Source organism: Dermacentor andersoni, chromosome 2 (genome assembly GCF_023375885.2).
Source record: "Dermacentor andersoni chromosome 2, qqDerAnde1_hic_scaffold, whole genome shotgun sequence".
Taxonomy (NCBI): domain Eukaryota; kingdom Metazoa; phylum Arthropoda; class Arachnida; order Ixodida; family Ixodidae; genus Dermacentor; species Dermacentor andersoni.
Window position 1 is genome coordinate 90,900,106 of NC_092815.1, and position 13,182 is coordinate 90,913,287.

General features: G+C 49.8%; 1 protein-coding gene across 1 annotated transcript in view; it reads right to left on the reverse strand.

Moving 5' to 3' along the window:
* LOC126541978 (phosrestin-2-like) overlaps positions 1 to 12,841 on the reverse strand; it is a 375,838-nt gene extending 362,997 nt beyond the window's left edge. Inside the window, exons 1-2 of the mRNA XM_072286138.1 lie at positions 12,830 to 12,841; positions 12,014 to 12,523 (exon numbers count right to left, since the gene is read on the reverse strand). Of these exons, the coding sequence (XP_072142239.1) occupies positions 12,014 to 12,523; positions 12,830 to 12,841 (522 nt within the window). The remainder of the gene's footprint in view (positions 1 to 12,013; positions 12,524 to 12,829) is intronic.
* Positions 12,842 to 13,182: the final 341 nt, after the last annotated feature.

Sequence of the window (13,182 nt, forward strand, 5' to 3'; positions counted from 1 at the left end):
TGTCCGCTGAAACGGCACGGAATGATGGACGCGTTGGTTCGACGACTTTGGATGACAGAGCAGGCCATTCCACATCAGAGGAGGTGGATAATGTACCCGCATCTTTCTGAACCACCGTGGTTATATGGGGCGCTACAGCAGGCGGCGTCTTATCATTCTGCGGCTCAAGACGTTGAGGCAACGGAGCTGAGAGTTGCTGTGACGGCGGCTGAGACAGACTATTGACGTGTGACTCTGGGCGTCGGTGTCGGGAACGACGTTTGCGGCGACGAATAGACGCGGCCGCTTCTTGGTGACTTGAGTTGTCTTTTACCATCTTCTTCAGGATAAGCCTCTCGTTCTTCATCCTAGGACAGTCTTTAGCCGTCGCCTCATGAGCGCCGAAGCAGTTGGTGCACTTGACTGTCTCCGTCTTGCAAGTGTCATGCTGGTGTGATCCGCCGCATCGACGGCAGGATATTTCGTTTCTGCAAACAGCACTCACATGGCCAATCCTGTTGCATTTGTGGCATTGAACAGGCTTGGGAACATACAGACGGACAGGATGCCGCACATAGCCCACCTTGACGTGGGATGGGATAGAGTCGGCTTCAAAAACTATTTTAACACACCGTGATCGGCCGAAACGATGAATGTCGACTATCTTGGCCGTAGATTTGATGAGGGTCCGCAGGTCGCTGTCCGTTATTTCAGGGTCTACGTCTGTAATAACTCCAGCGGAAGTCCGTTTTCCGTGAGAGAGATAGGGTCGGACCGGCATACCGCCTAACACTCCAATTTCTTTCAGTTTGTCCACGGACGCCCGAGATTTCACATCTACCGTAAGGACATTCTTCCAAGCGTTGATTCTGACCTCTTGGACTTGTCCCGGAATCAGCTGGTCGAAAAATTGGGACAGCCGCTGTCTGTTGATGGTATTTAAATTAGCCGTCTCCGTTGTGGCTACGAAAGCCACAGAGAACCCGTCAGGTGCGTCAACATTATCTGTAGGCAACTCCCTCGCTGCTGATGTCCGGCGTAACGCGCTAAGTTTGTCAACAGTCTTTGTAGTCGACTCACCAGCTGTTGATGTCCGGCGCAACTTCCTTTTCAGGCGGCGCGATTCAACAGGCGTGAAGCTGCTACTGTCGGAATCCATCTCAGTCACCGTGGAGTCATCTGCCGAATCTGGAAGCTCCACGTCGGTGACGGCCGTAGCACAGAGGGCACCAACCGTCCGAGCAGCAGCTGGGTCAACTGCGTCGACAGGAAGCTGCACGGGACGTGTGCCCGCCATCCCGAAGGACGACGCGATCACTGTGCACACACAAAATTAAAAAGCTACAGAAAAGTGGAGCAGCCGAAAACACAGACGTTCTCTACCGTCACTTCTTCTTCTTCCCCAATAAGCATACAAAAGGTGCAGGTAGCACACGGGACGATTGCTGGAATAACTTATGATGTTTATTAGAAGCCAACAAGTACTGACACCAAGGACAACATAGGGGAAATTACTTGTGCTTAATAAATGAAATAAGGAAACGGTAGATTAATGGAAATGAAAGTGGATGAAAATAACAACTTGCCGCAGGTGGGGAACAATCCCACAACCTTGTTTGTCATTGGTGTCAGTGTTTTTTGGCTTCTTATGATATGACTAATAAAAATCGGGCCCCTCGGTTAACCCCCTTTCTTCTCGTTTATGAAGTTTATTGGTAAGATAAACCCGCCGTCAGCACTTTACTATCTAGCACTCCTCATTACTTCGTTATTCATCATACACTGTCAAAATGTAAAATCTCAATATGCTTGCCTTTCTTTTTATTGTCATGTTAAGATGAATGATAATGCGCTAATTTGACGTGCTATTATGTTTCTTCATCTGCACTGGAGTTCCGGAAGACGCGTTTGTTGTTTAGGCATATCATGAGGTCAAAGCAGTCGCCATTTCAACGCCGAGGGCATGGTGCCACGATTTGAAATGAATTATAACAGTGTTCGCATTTACTTCACTATAACCAGTTGTTTGTCTTTATCCTACGATAACCGTTATTGATAACAGAAGTAAGCAAACCGAGTATATTATTAACGGTTGTTATACCAGTGCGTCGCTTTATCAACTGTTCTGATTATGCCAGGTATCAATACCTCCCTCGGATACGAGTCAATAACGTTGAGTAGATAACCACCGCGCAAATGGCTTAGAATTGTTAAAAAGAACTCGCACTCGTGTTCCTGAGGTGTGTGCAAAACACATGATTTTTCTCGGCTATGTAAGAGGAGATCGTTTATTATTACGGGTCGCTCTATTGCGCCCACGTCACAGCTAGCACAGCGACAGCTACTGTTAGCACAGCCGTATCGCAGTTTCTCATTGCCGAACCTGTCCGGGTATAGCCCACACGTCCGCGCAACCATCGATCTTCCCCTTGTACGGCGCCGACGCTCGCTCGGAACACAGCACCCGCCGCGGACCCAACTCGAACGCGGGGTCGCGCTTCCGTTGCGCACACCCTGGCACTCCGCGCACCGGAACGACCCTATAAGCTCACTTCCGAGGTGCTCGGTGCCCCGTCGGAACACTTGCGTGCAGTTAGAGCGGGGCAGCCGTCGCCGTCATCGCGAAGTTCAGCAAAGTATTGGGTAATGCCCCCCGTCGAAGTGAACACTCTAATGTGTTTTCAGTTTTCTGGGCTTATATAGCTGCAAGTTCCGATTAAAGTATGTAAAATAAGCCAGCACTATCGTCATCTACTGCAAGGTCCTCAATCGCACAGCGGGGCTATTATACACTTGCCAGACGAAAAGATTCGCACGTACTCTGCAATCGAGTGTTCCCTTTAACAAGGGAACTCACTGCACATTCAACAAGTGCGGCCCTGTGCTCCGCTGGTGGCCGGGCCATACTGATGTAGCGCACAGAAATAAGCTTTCCAAGGGAATTGCTCAAGACAATTGACGTATACATCCACAGGTTATCTCAAAATCAGCCGTGGGTCCATTTCTTCAGGACATGAAAATTACTTTTCCATAAGTTCAGTGTACGAGGGGAATGCTAAACCACTCTCAACTTCACGATGGGCACGATGATGTTAACATAAGTGTCCTCGTCCTGCTCGAGTTTGGTAAGCAAGCGGAAAAAGAGAAAGAATTTCAAGTCCGTGTTAATTGCTTATCGTAGCCCATAGTTACACGTATAACACGAACTATGCACGTCATTAGTCGCCTCGCAGATGTGGTTCGAAAGCTACGGGAACGGCTGCTCGAGTTGTGTTATAACTGCCAGTTGTTAAACTCGCTCGACTGCGCGAGAGTCGCGCTCCCTGCTTGGGCGCAGCTCTGCCTCGGCGGCACTGCACCGTACAGCAGCAGCGCAACGCGCGGACTTCATTTTCGTGCCCGTTCACGGCCCTGCGACGGCCGACAGTTAAAGACAAACACTGCACAGCAGCCGCAAACAGCTTCCCGACGAATAAAGCGCGAGCAGCGCATGCGCTGCAGCAGCAGCAGCAACAACAAATGACGAGGGAAAGCGGCACATTTCGAGGCTAGAAAGGTCAACAGGATATGTTTGCGCAAGTATATATACATCTCCATACCGCTCGCGCTCGCGACGCGGTGCGCCATTAGGATTCAACGGGTAAAATGAGGCGTGAAGTGGCGGGGCACATGAAGCCTGGGCTTGAGCACGTATAGGGAAGAAGGAAAGGGGGGGGGCGTATGAAAATGGGGGCGGCGGGGTTGCGACCGAGCGGGGAAGACTCCCCGTGAACTCTCCGCCGTGCGTCAAAACACGCAAACACACACGCGCGCCCGCGAAATAGGTGACGCGTCGCATAAATATCATTTCTTTTTTTTTTCTTTTTTTTCTCTCTCTCTTATCCTGTTTGCGCATACTTGCGTTCGCGCAGCCAGACGAGTGGCATGCGACGAAAACAACTTTCTCGCCTGTTTTGGAAACTCGAGCGACACCGCGAAGTCGAGGAGGAAGATGTTTATGTAAGATGTCAGAACTTCGTTTTTCTTTCTTTCTATTTTTTTATTATTTTTCGTTTTGCGTCGCGCATTTGGGGCTTGTTACCACAGCGTCGGGCCGGGCGAAAGAAAGTGATGCTCATTTGTGTCTCCCGCCCTCCTTCATAGCGCCACCTCGATAAATGTTGCTACCTGCCGTGGTGGCTTAGCGGCTCTTGTGTTACGCTGCTAAGCACCAGGTCGCGGGATTGAATCCCGGCCGCGGCGGCCGCATTACGATGGGAGGGGGAACAGAAATTCAAAAATGCCCCTGTCTCGTGCATTGGAAGCCCGTTAAAGGTACGAAGTCTCCGCCACTACGGCGTGCCTCGTAATCAAATCGTGGTTTTCGCATGTGAAACCCCAGAATTCAGTTCAATTCGAGAAACATTTGTTGCTCCTGCCACTGTTAAATGTTTGGTTAGCTAGCCTTGCTTGCCATAACGCACCTACTGGGTGCAGAAGGCCTAAGCAACCTGTCCGTTCTCAATTCCCCGTTCTCGCAAGTTTTAGTAATTAGAATAACGAACTTTCTCACGAGCTGACGACGCTTGTTAAGAGGTCTGATCAGCTAATTAGTGCGCGTTCATGCAGTCTCGACGAGTACAGGGCTTCTCCTGTCTTTAATATATAGTTTATGGCTTACTACTGAAGGCAATGTTATCTAGGTGTCGCGGAAATGTTACCTGGACGGTGCAGAAATGCGTGTGTGTGTGAAGATAAAAGCGGATAGTGATCAATCGGCACCCATGCGCTTCCCAGTGGAGGTATAGTCACGACGCAGAAATCGTCCTGCAAGTGTACCCTTTCTTATCCTAATGATGAATACGAGAGAGAACACAGCAATACTTCATCGCAAATGCATTCTGCAGGAGGAAGAGGAGGGGGAAAGAAAGGCAGAAAGCAGGGAAGTTAACCAGAAATGCGCCTGGTTGGCTACCCTATGCGCTGCGAGACAGTGGGCGCAGTGGTGCTCCCCGAATCGAATGTCGAAAAACTCCCACCGACCTTAGATTTGGAAGACTATTCGCGCCGAGACTTAGCTTGGGACTGCGGCGGTATGGCGTCGCCGCCTCTCACCGCTTCGAAGGAGATCGTCTCTGCGCGGGACATAGGTTGCCTGTGTTACCTTCATCTAGAGGGTGTTGTCGCCGAGGCTCTATAAATTACAGAGGCCGATATATACGGAGCAGCCCTTTCCGGAAAAAGGTTTGACCGACGCGGACGTCGCCGAAAATGACGCCGTTGTGGGGCCGATATAGCGAAGGCCGATTTCGCTAGGATACGCGACTGTTTGAAAGCGAAGCTCTCTTGCCGAATTCGAGCCACTTTTTCGTACGCGTTCGGCCTCTAACGCCGACCCCCACGGACGCATGCTTCAACAAGCGGCACGGAACACCCTTTCTCGCGGCCGGGAGGAGTGTCGCAGCAGGAGTGCCACACGGCACTGTGGGTCGCTACTGAAAACTTAAATAATATATGCATGATGTGCTGCATGTAAATATGTGCGTATAATATCCAGCATGTCTATAATTCACTGCAAATAAAATCATTTTTTCGTATAACATGCTGCTCTTTAATGCTAATATTTATACCTCGATAACCACACCTCATATATGCACACAAACACACATGGTTAACGAGCCAATCATACCTAGAATGCTTCGCTTTACACGTAGATGTGAACTGGAGTTGAGTCTGCCCGATTTCGTGCTCTTGAAGTCGCCGTCGCAATACCGAATCTCCCCCAGCGAGGCGTGGCACGCAGAAAACGAAGCTGCTAAGGAACGCGCGTCGTTGGATGCGCCGCACAGTGGATGAAGCATCGCGGTATGTCTATGCGTGCGTGTAGCATGACGTCACTATTGCGTCACTTGGGCGGGTGGCATGGGCTACAGTGGGTGGTCGCTCGATAAGGTGCTTAGGAATGAACTAAGATGACTAAGACGCTTGCGTAGTCAATGACCAAGGTAAGATACCAAGTAAAACAAACAAGTCTTGCATAAAGACACCGAAAGAGAAGCCAAATATTATGTATCTAAATCAGAGAGGCCCCCATGCGATTACATCCCATCGCTACGGGGCTCATTTGGTGGCGACCGAAGCTAATGGCGGTGCGACCACTTCCTTTCTTCCTACCAAGGAAGGTATCAACCTAAAAAAAAAGAAAGGCTTTGTTCAACAACTCGCAAAGAACTGGCTTTTGACATGCGTGTCTGCAGCAGAGGGTTTTTCCCGAAGGGTCGAGTATACTGCGAAAGAGGGGAAGCACTGCGCCTTGTATACTCTAATATTAATCTACGCAACATTGATTTGGTGGACACGTGGTAATGCGTTTCTGAAAAGCGGAAAGTGATTATCTGCCTAGACTTGCAGGCTAAGCCCGCCTGTATAGCAAGCATCCTGATCAAACAAACATCCAATCAACGAACCTCAACAGCGCCAGACGGTTTTCAGTAGGAGAGTAACGCGGAACTCCGGTCTTAGCAACGAGAACGTTGCGTGACGCTTTTCTATTAAGTCAAGCAGGATGTCTCGTTTCTCAACCAATTGCTCTTTAACTGCACTATTCGTCGCTGTCTCCCGCGGAAATTGCTAGTGTAGCTTTTACTTAGACTAAGCACTTTGCGCTATATTTACATGCACGAGCGTTCTCCCTTTTCGTTAAGGGCGAGAAATAGGGAGCTCGCGGCTTGCGTTAGGGAAACAATTAATCACTCGACAGCGTAGCCTGCATGATCTCGCTTCTGTGTCCGGAAGCAAGCGAAGACACGCAGAAATATAAATAGGTATGAGTTCTTCTAATTTTTTTAACTATATATACGTGAGTTAGAACCAGGCGTGGTACAAGATTCGGTCGTAATGATACGTCGTCTTAAATGAAGCACGGTGAAATGGATCGCTTTTTCCAGACGCTTCCGTGTAGAGAACACTTCAGTCAATAAGATCGAAAATGCCATTAAGTGCACAGGCGGGAAGGGGGGCGTTACAGAGACACGACAATAGGCAAAACTCTGCTAAAGAAGAAAAAAGCAAGTTACCAAAAATGTGCGTCATAGTGGCCGAGATCGCCCTCGATTAATTTTCTGACACCATGCGCGGTACGAAGTACAAGAACATATATAGCGATCTTTCTTCGCTTTTTTTTTTTTTACTTGTTTAGTGCCTTGGGGGAATAGTAAGTTTCTACGTTCCAGCTTTTTATCATCTCCTTTTTGGGACAGGTAGAGTTAATGTGTATGCTGCCTTTAGGAAGCCTATGCAGTAACGCTAGCGCTAGTGGTGCTCTACGCCATCTGGAGGCACCAGCAGCACTAGTAGTAATTCCAGCGTTATTGTGGTGTAGATTTTGTAGCGACGGCTCACGCTCCCTCTGACGCCTTGGTGACGCGTCGGTCAAGGATTGAGGAAGCGCATGTGCAACATTCCGTTTAGAATATGGGTAGTTCCCAGCCTGCATTACTACTACTACTACTACTACTACTACTACTACTACTACTACTATATAGCCGAATGCATTAAACTCTAATTCCTCAATCATCTCTTTAGTGCTACCCAATTCTGATCTGAACATTAGGCAGAGTTCGATGGTGAGCTTGCTGCGACTTAATATATACACTTCGTCTTAATATAACCAACGATTGAAAGCAAGGCTGCTTTAAGAAAAAGTACAACGTTCGCACTCGTTACTGAATTACCTTTTTTTCCCTTTTTTTTCTTTTCTTTTTTAACGAGCGGTGTTCATTCGTACAGGGAACGACGGTGCGAATGTTGTCCGTTAGATAACGCATTCTGCCGACGGGCGGCGAGAGCACCGCCTCGACACCGGCTTTCCAGCGTCGACACCTGCGGACAAAGGCTTCCTCCGGATCGACAGTGAGCCGGCGCTTTATAAACGCACGTCGAGGTTGACGCTATCAGTGACAGGCTTTTCCCGACACTGTGCCTCCATTCTGGCAGAGGACGGCGTCGACATCTTTCCGCACCAACGCCGACGTGAGAAGGTGGGGTGAGGGGAAGGGTAAAAAAAAACCCCTTCACGAAAGGATCTCTCACTCACAAAAGAAACGATGCAGTTTCGCGGAGGCTACGCGACGCTGTGAGGTGGCCATTAGTGCGTGAAAAGTGATACACAAGTTTAGACGCCGTTTCCAATAGACGCTCTTCACACCACCGACCACATTCTGGGACATTAACGTCATGCCGTACACCTTGATAAGGGTGCGATGTAGAGTTACTGCTGGGGAAGCCACATACAGTAACTCCAGCACGTTGTTATTCGAACCGATTCCTAGCGATGTGATGCAACCCTCTGGCGCCGCCTTTAGCTGAGAGTATATAGCCTGCAAAAAAATACGCACCCATTCTTCGCCGAGCTGTCTCATTTGCGACGACTGTTGACGTGAGCGGGCTGCTGTATGTACACTTGAACAACTGTCCTCGCTTCGACATTGAGCGCCAGTCGGCTTGGAGTGCATTGAGCCGACTGTCTGGGATAACTTTAGGCTGCAGACCATTTCTCCACGGAAGTCAACAATTTCGCAAGAACCGTTGGGGAAGACATGCTGACTCTAATGATAGGCTGGAGACGTTAGCCTGGCTAATATCGCTTGGCAGGCTGCTTCAGATGCTGAGTAATAATTATGACATTCGCCACGACTACGCGATGGCGCGCACCGTATATGTTCAGTTATGCTCCACTGTTCGCGTTTCAATTTTTCCCAACAGTGCACGTCGGTGACCACGAGCTCTGCTGGCGATTAAAACTCTTTCAACCGCGGAGAACAGTGCTTTGAAGAATAGTTTTTTTTTTTTCGTTGGCACCAGTATGCCCTACGGCATGGTCTACAAGTAAAAAAGAAAAGAAACGAGGCCTGTCTGCTGGATAAAGTACAGAAGCGGCCGGTGCAGAGGATTGTGCATCGGGCATCTAACGTCAGGCGGTCGGCTTGGATGGTAGCCCAGGCGGCGCAGGTGGCTTTTAAGGCCCAGGCGTAAAGCGCTGGCAGTGAGCGGCACTTCTCTCTGCGACGTTCTGCCGACTGCACCCACCGTGGCACCCCCTCACAACTTTCACTTCGCCGCACGGTTTCTACGAGGCTGCTCTCGAACGCTGGTGCTCAAGCTCGCTCGCAATCTGACGCCCCAGCACCAGTGCTCGCGTGTTCAGACACAGCCAATCTGGGTTAACGTGCTATCTATATGGGCCACGATTGGTCAGCCGATGCACAATCAGAACAGCTGGTTGAAAGCTAACCTAACATCCATCGCTACGAAAATCACGGGCGGTATGTAATGACTTCGACTGCTTTTATATTGCGGACGTCGGGTTGCATTCACGGAGCTCCTCACGCACGAAAAGCGTTCTTGAACAATCGTCCACTTTCAGATGTGCGAATGCCTTATGAATAAGCATGGAGTATTTGTTAACAGAAGGTACGTATTTACGGCACCGTTCTTTTTTTTTTTTCGTTTTCCTATTTGTTTTGTGCTTGCACCAGCCATTTGTTTCTCTTTTCCAAATTCGGTAAGCTCACCGAAGCAAGCTGCTTCATTTTCATCTGGATGGACAGCAGAAGAACAAAAGTAGGACTTCATTCCTTATTTCTTCCATAAACTGAAGCGAACTGAAGTCGTCTCTCCCGGATGAAACAGTAGGGAGAAGGAGAGGGAGGAGAGCGAAGGAGGGGCGCGTGGGTGTTAAAATAAGGACGCTCGCAGCGAGCTCAGTCGCCAACTTAGCAGCTTTTTCCGGAACACTTTGATCAGCAAAATATGGCACGTGTATCAGGAGAGAAACAAAAAATAATAATAATAGTAATAAAAGAAAGCAGGCCAGCGTGTCTTCCTGTTTCCTCACTGGCTACATGGAGTGTAGCCGGATGGGACGCAGCCTTTCGATTGCCCTTTTATGCAGCAGTCGGCTCATTCTGTCCGTTGATACACTCAGCTCGCCCGTCGGATCCGCTTATACCTCTTTGCTCGCGAGCAGTACTCGCTGCCTTGATATGACTGAAGAGAATTCTTAGTTGGAGAGGATGGAGTGTGGATTTGACGTCAATTCTCGCTTCTACCGTCTTCTTCTTCTTCTCAGGGTGTCCCTGAGAAGTGAGACAGGCCGCTCGAGCTTCCGCCTTCACTTGAATTTCTAAATTGAAGTCCAGCTATATATATAAAGCCACTTCAGAGAAACTAATAACCAGTCAATAACCAGTTTCCGGTGACGTTTCTCAATAACCACCCTTTGTTCACTCTAGATAGAATACATTTTCCTCTCAGGAGTCGGAAATTTGCTCGCTTTTCCTTTTCTCTTAATCCTTGAAACCGGGGCCTGTGAAGAAACACTCGTTGGTTGTGCTTCCACCGGCAACTGAAGAAAAGAAATGATGACTAGTAGCCATTAAAGCGATAATTTTGGAAACGACAGTTATATCTCAGCACAGGACAAACCAAATGGAGGGGTAAAAGAAGCCGTCGCTAGGACTCATCCAGCGTTTTGGTTCCTTTGACATGTAACAGTATAAGATAAAAGGTTTATTTTTGTTTGGCAGCAAAGATCACCGAAACAATGAGTCTGGACTGTGCAACAACCTTACTGTAGCTTTTGCTTAACGGACAAGCCGTCGAGCGTCACACTGCAGAGATGTGGTGGCGCTATAGTCAGGTTTTATGCGGGCCAAATAAATTTTACAATAACCTTGCTGGCGGAAATTTTATCAAAACAGAAGAATGATACTCGCGGGAAAGCTTTCGAGGACTCACTTCCTGAGGATAAGTCTTCACTTCAAAACCCAGCGGAGATGAGGCGGAGTCTCACCGTATCCGTCTGCTCTCTTTGCTTGCACTGTGTGACTGTACGCCATTTTGTTTTCAAACATGCGCAAGCCTGTCTTCTTATAGTGGGAGGTTATCGTCATAGTCATGGCGGACGGGGGGGGGGGGGGGAGTGGATTATTATCATCTGAAATGTTACCCGTTCATTTGAACCGCAGCAAATGTACCGCATCAAGTAAAGAACGCGTGGAATAAACCCAAGCCATTGCAACATATCCGCACTCGTCGCCATCGAAACAAATGACGCGTGGCTTGCACGTGACCTGAGCGCGGGGGCGGTAGTGACAACCAGATATCGAGGATTGCGCGACGCTTATTGTCTCCAAGACGCGGTCGAAGGAAGTACTAAATGTGGAGCAACCGAAGCGGTCTAGTAATGGTGTTTTCCTATCTTAGTATCTGCAGTCATGGAGCTGTATACGAAGTTCCATAGAAAGACGCTGCTAAGCTCCGACACCAAATCAAGAAATGTGAATTATGGTTACTGGGTAGAAGGACTTGATTTCGGCATGATTTTGGCGCGGACCATTGATGCGTAGCTGTGGCTTGACAAAACTAAATGCGACATATATATATATCTATATATATATATATATGTGTGTGTGTGTGTGTGTGTGTGTTCTTTCCGAGTATTCCTTCCACTTGGGACGCTGTTACGCGCTTGAAATGAACAAAAGAAAATAGCTGAGAACCTGTTGTTTCAACATTGCCATTTCTTGGGTGTGTTGGCAAACTGGCTTGGAAAGCATATTTAGCGCCAGCGAACAAGGGCAGAAGGGAGACGACGCCACAATGCGCTTTGTGGCGTCATCTCCCTTCTGTCCTTGTTCGCTGGCGCTAAATATGCTTTCCAAACCTATTGTTGTATATTGCTAGTCGCCACTTCTTCTGCCTAAGAATTAGAAGCAAGGTGCTTCTTTTTTAGGAGACGTGTGTCACCGGCAGCACAACGGTGAAGTGTTCCATGAAACTCTATAGTGTCCTCAGAATCGCTTTGTGAGCACCTGATACACACCACTGTGCGTGTATTTCGCCTCACTCATCTATACCTTCATCTGAAATACCATGTCCGGCTGCAGTGGTTCGGTTTAGCACCTCAATCGTTCGCTATGGTCGACATCTCTCCCAGGAATTGGACGGCACGCTAGCGGGATTACGTAAAGAGAGAGCCGGTCGCTCCACTCACCTTCGAGTCCGGCGAGGACTTCTTGACGACCTTCCTGCCGCGCAGCTCGACGTGGCATAGCGGCGGCGAGGCCTCTCGCTTTCGTTGCTCGGGCGACGACTTGGCCGAGGCCTGCCGCCGCAGCTCGTGGAACCGCGCCACCTTGGCTTGCGACGGGGGCGGCCGCCGACCAGCCGCGGACTTGCGAGCCACGTCGTCCGCTTCTTCGTCGTCGGTGGCGGCCCCCTCGTGCACGCAGCACAGGCCGCCCCGAGACAGCTTGGGGCCGGCCGCGGCCAGCCGTGCTGCGCTGCTCGGCTGCTGCGGCGCGCACGACGTCGCCGGCGGGGACTGCGCGCGGCTCGTGCCGTTCCCGCTGCCACCTGCGGTTCTGTTCAGAACGCCGGCCGTGGCTACTGTATTCGAGGGGCGAACGGCATTCGTTGAAATGCGCTCTTCGCTACTGCGGGCACCGCACTGTCTTTGTGCGCGGCGGCGGCGGCTTTGCCAGCGCTTTCGGTGCTGCTTCTGCTATTCGAAGGACTGTGACAGTTCGCGCGGCGGCAAAAGCACGTGACGCAAGCGCGGTTCGTAGCTGACCTCTCAGGGATGCTAACCGACTGTGCCGAATGTTTTGGTTCGTTCCTTTTATGGCCTCTCCGCCACTCTCACTCAGCACCAATAGAAGCAGTAGCTGCCGAATTTGTGTCAGCGGTGGTCTTCTCGCGGATCTTTGTAGCCCTGGGATGACACTGTCGATTTGAGCCACCTAAGCACTGCTTGGGTTGCGCTTTTCTCGGCTCTTCAACTGGAAGGCGAATGCTGCCTTGCGCGAACCGCCGATGACATCAACTGCAGTCCCGTCTTGCCGTTCCTGGGAGTTTACCAAGCGGAGAGACGTTTTCGCCAGTATCTCCGAAGCACAAGTGGCTTTTCTTTTTCTTTTTGAAGCAGCGTCAGGTTACAGAACCAATACGTTTGAAGTGAGGCTGACACACACACACGCGCGCGCACACACGCCTGCAAAGCACGTCACTCGAAATTCTCTTGGTGCTCCAGACGCACTGAGGTTTTTGTTGACTTGGGCGTCGCTACGCAGCCAGCAGGAACAACGACTTCAAGGCCAACACTCTGGGTGAAGCTCAAACCACTCTGTGCCGTAAGGAATCTCAAGTTCTTAATTCCCGTCA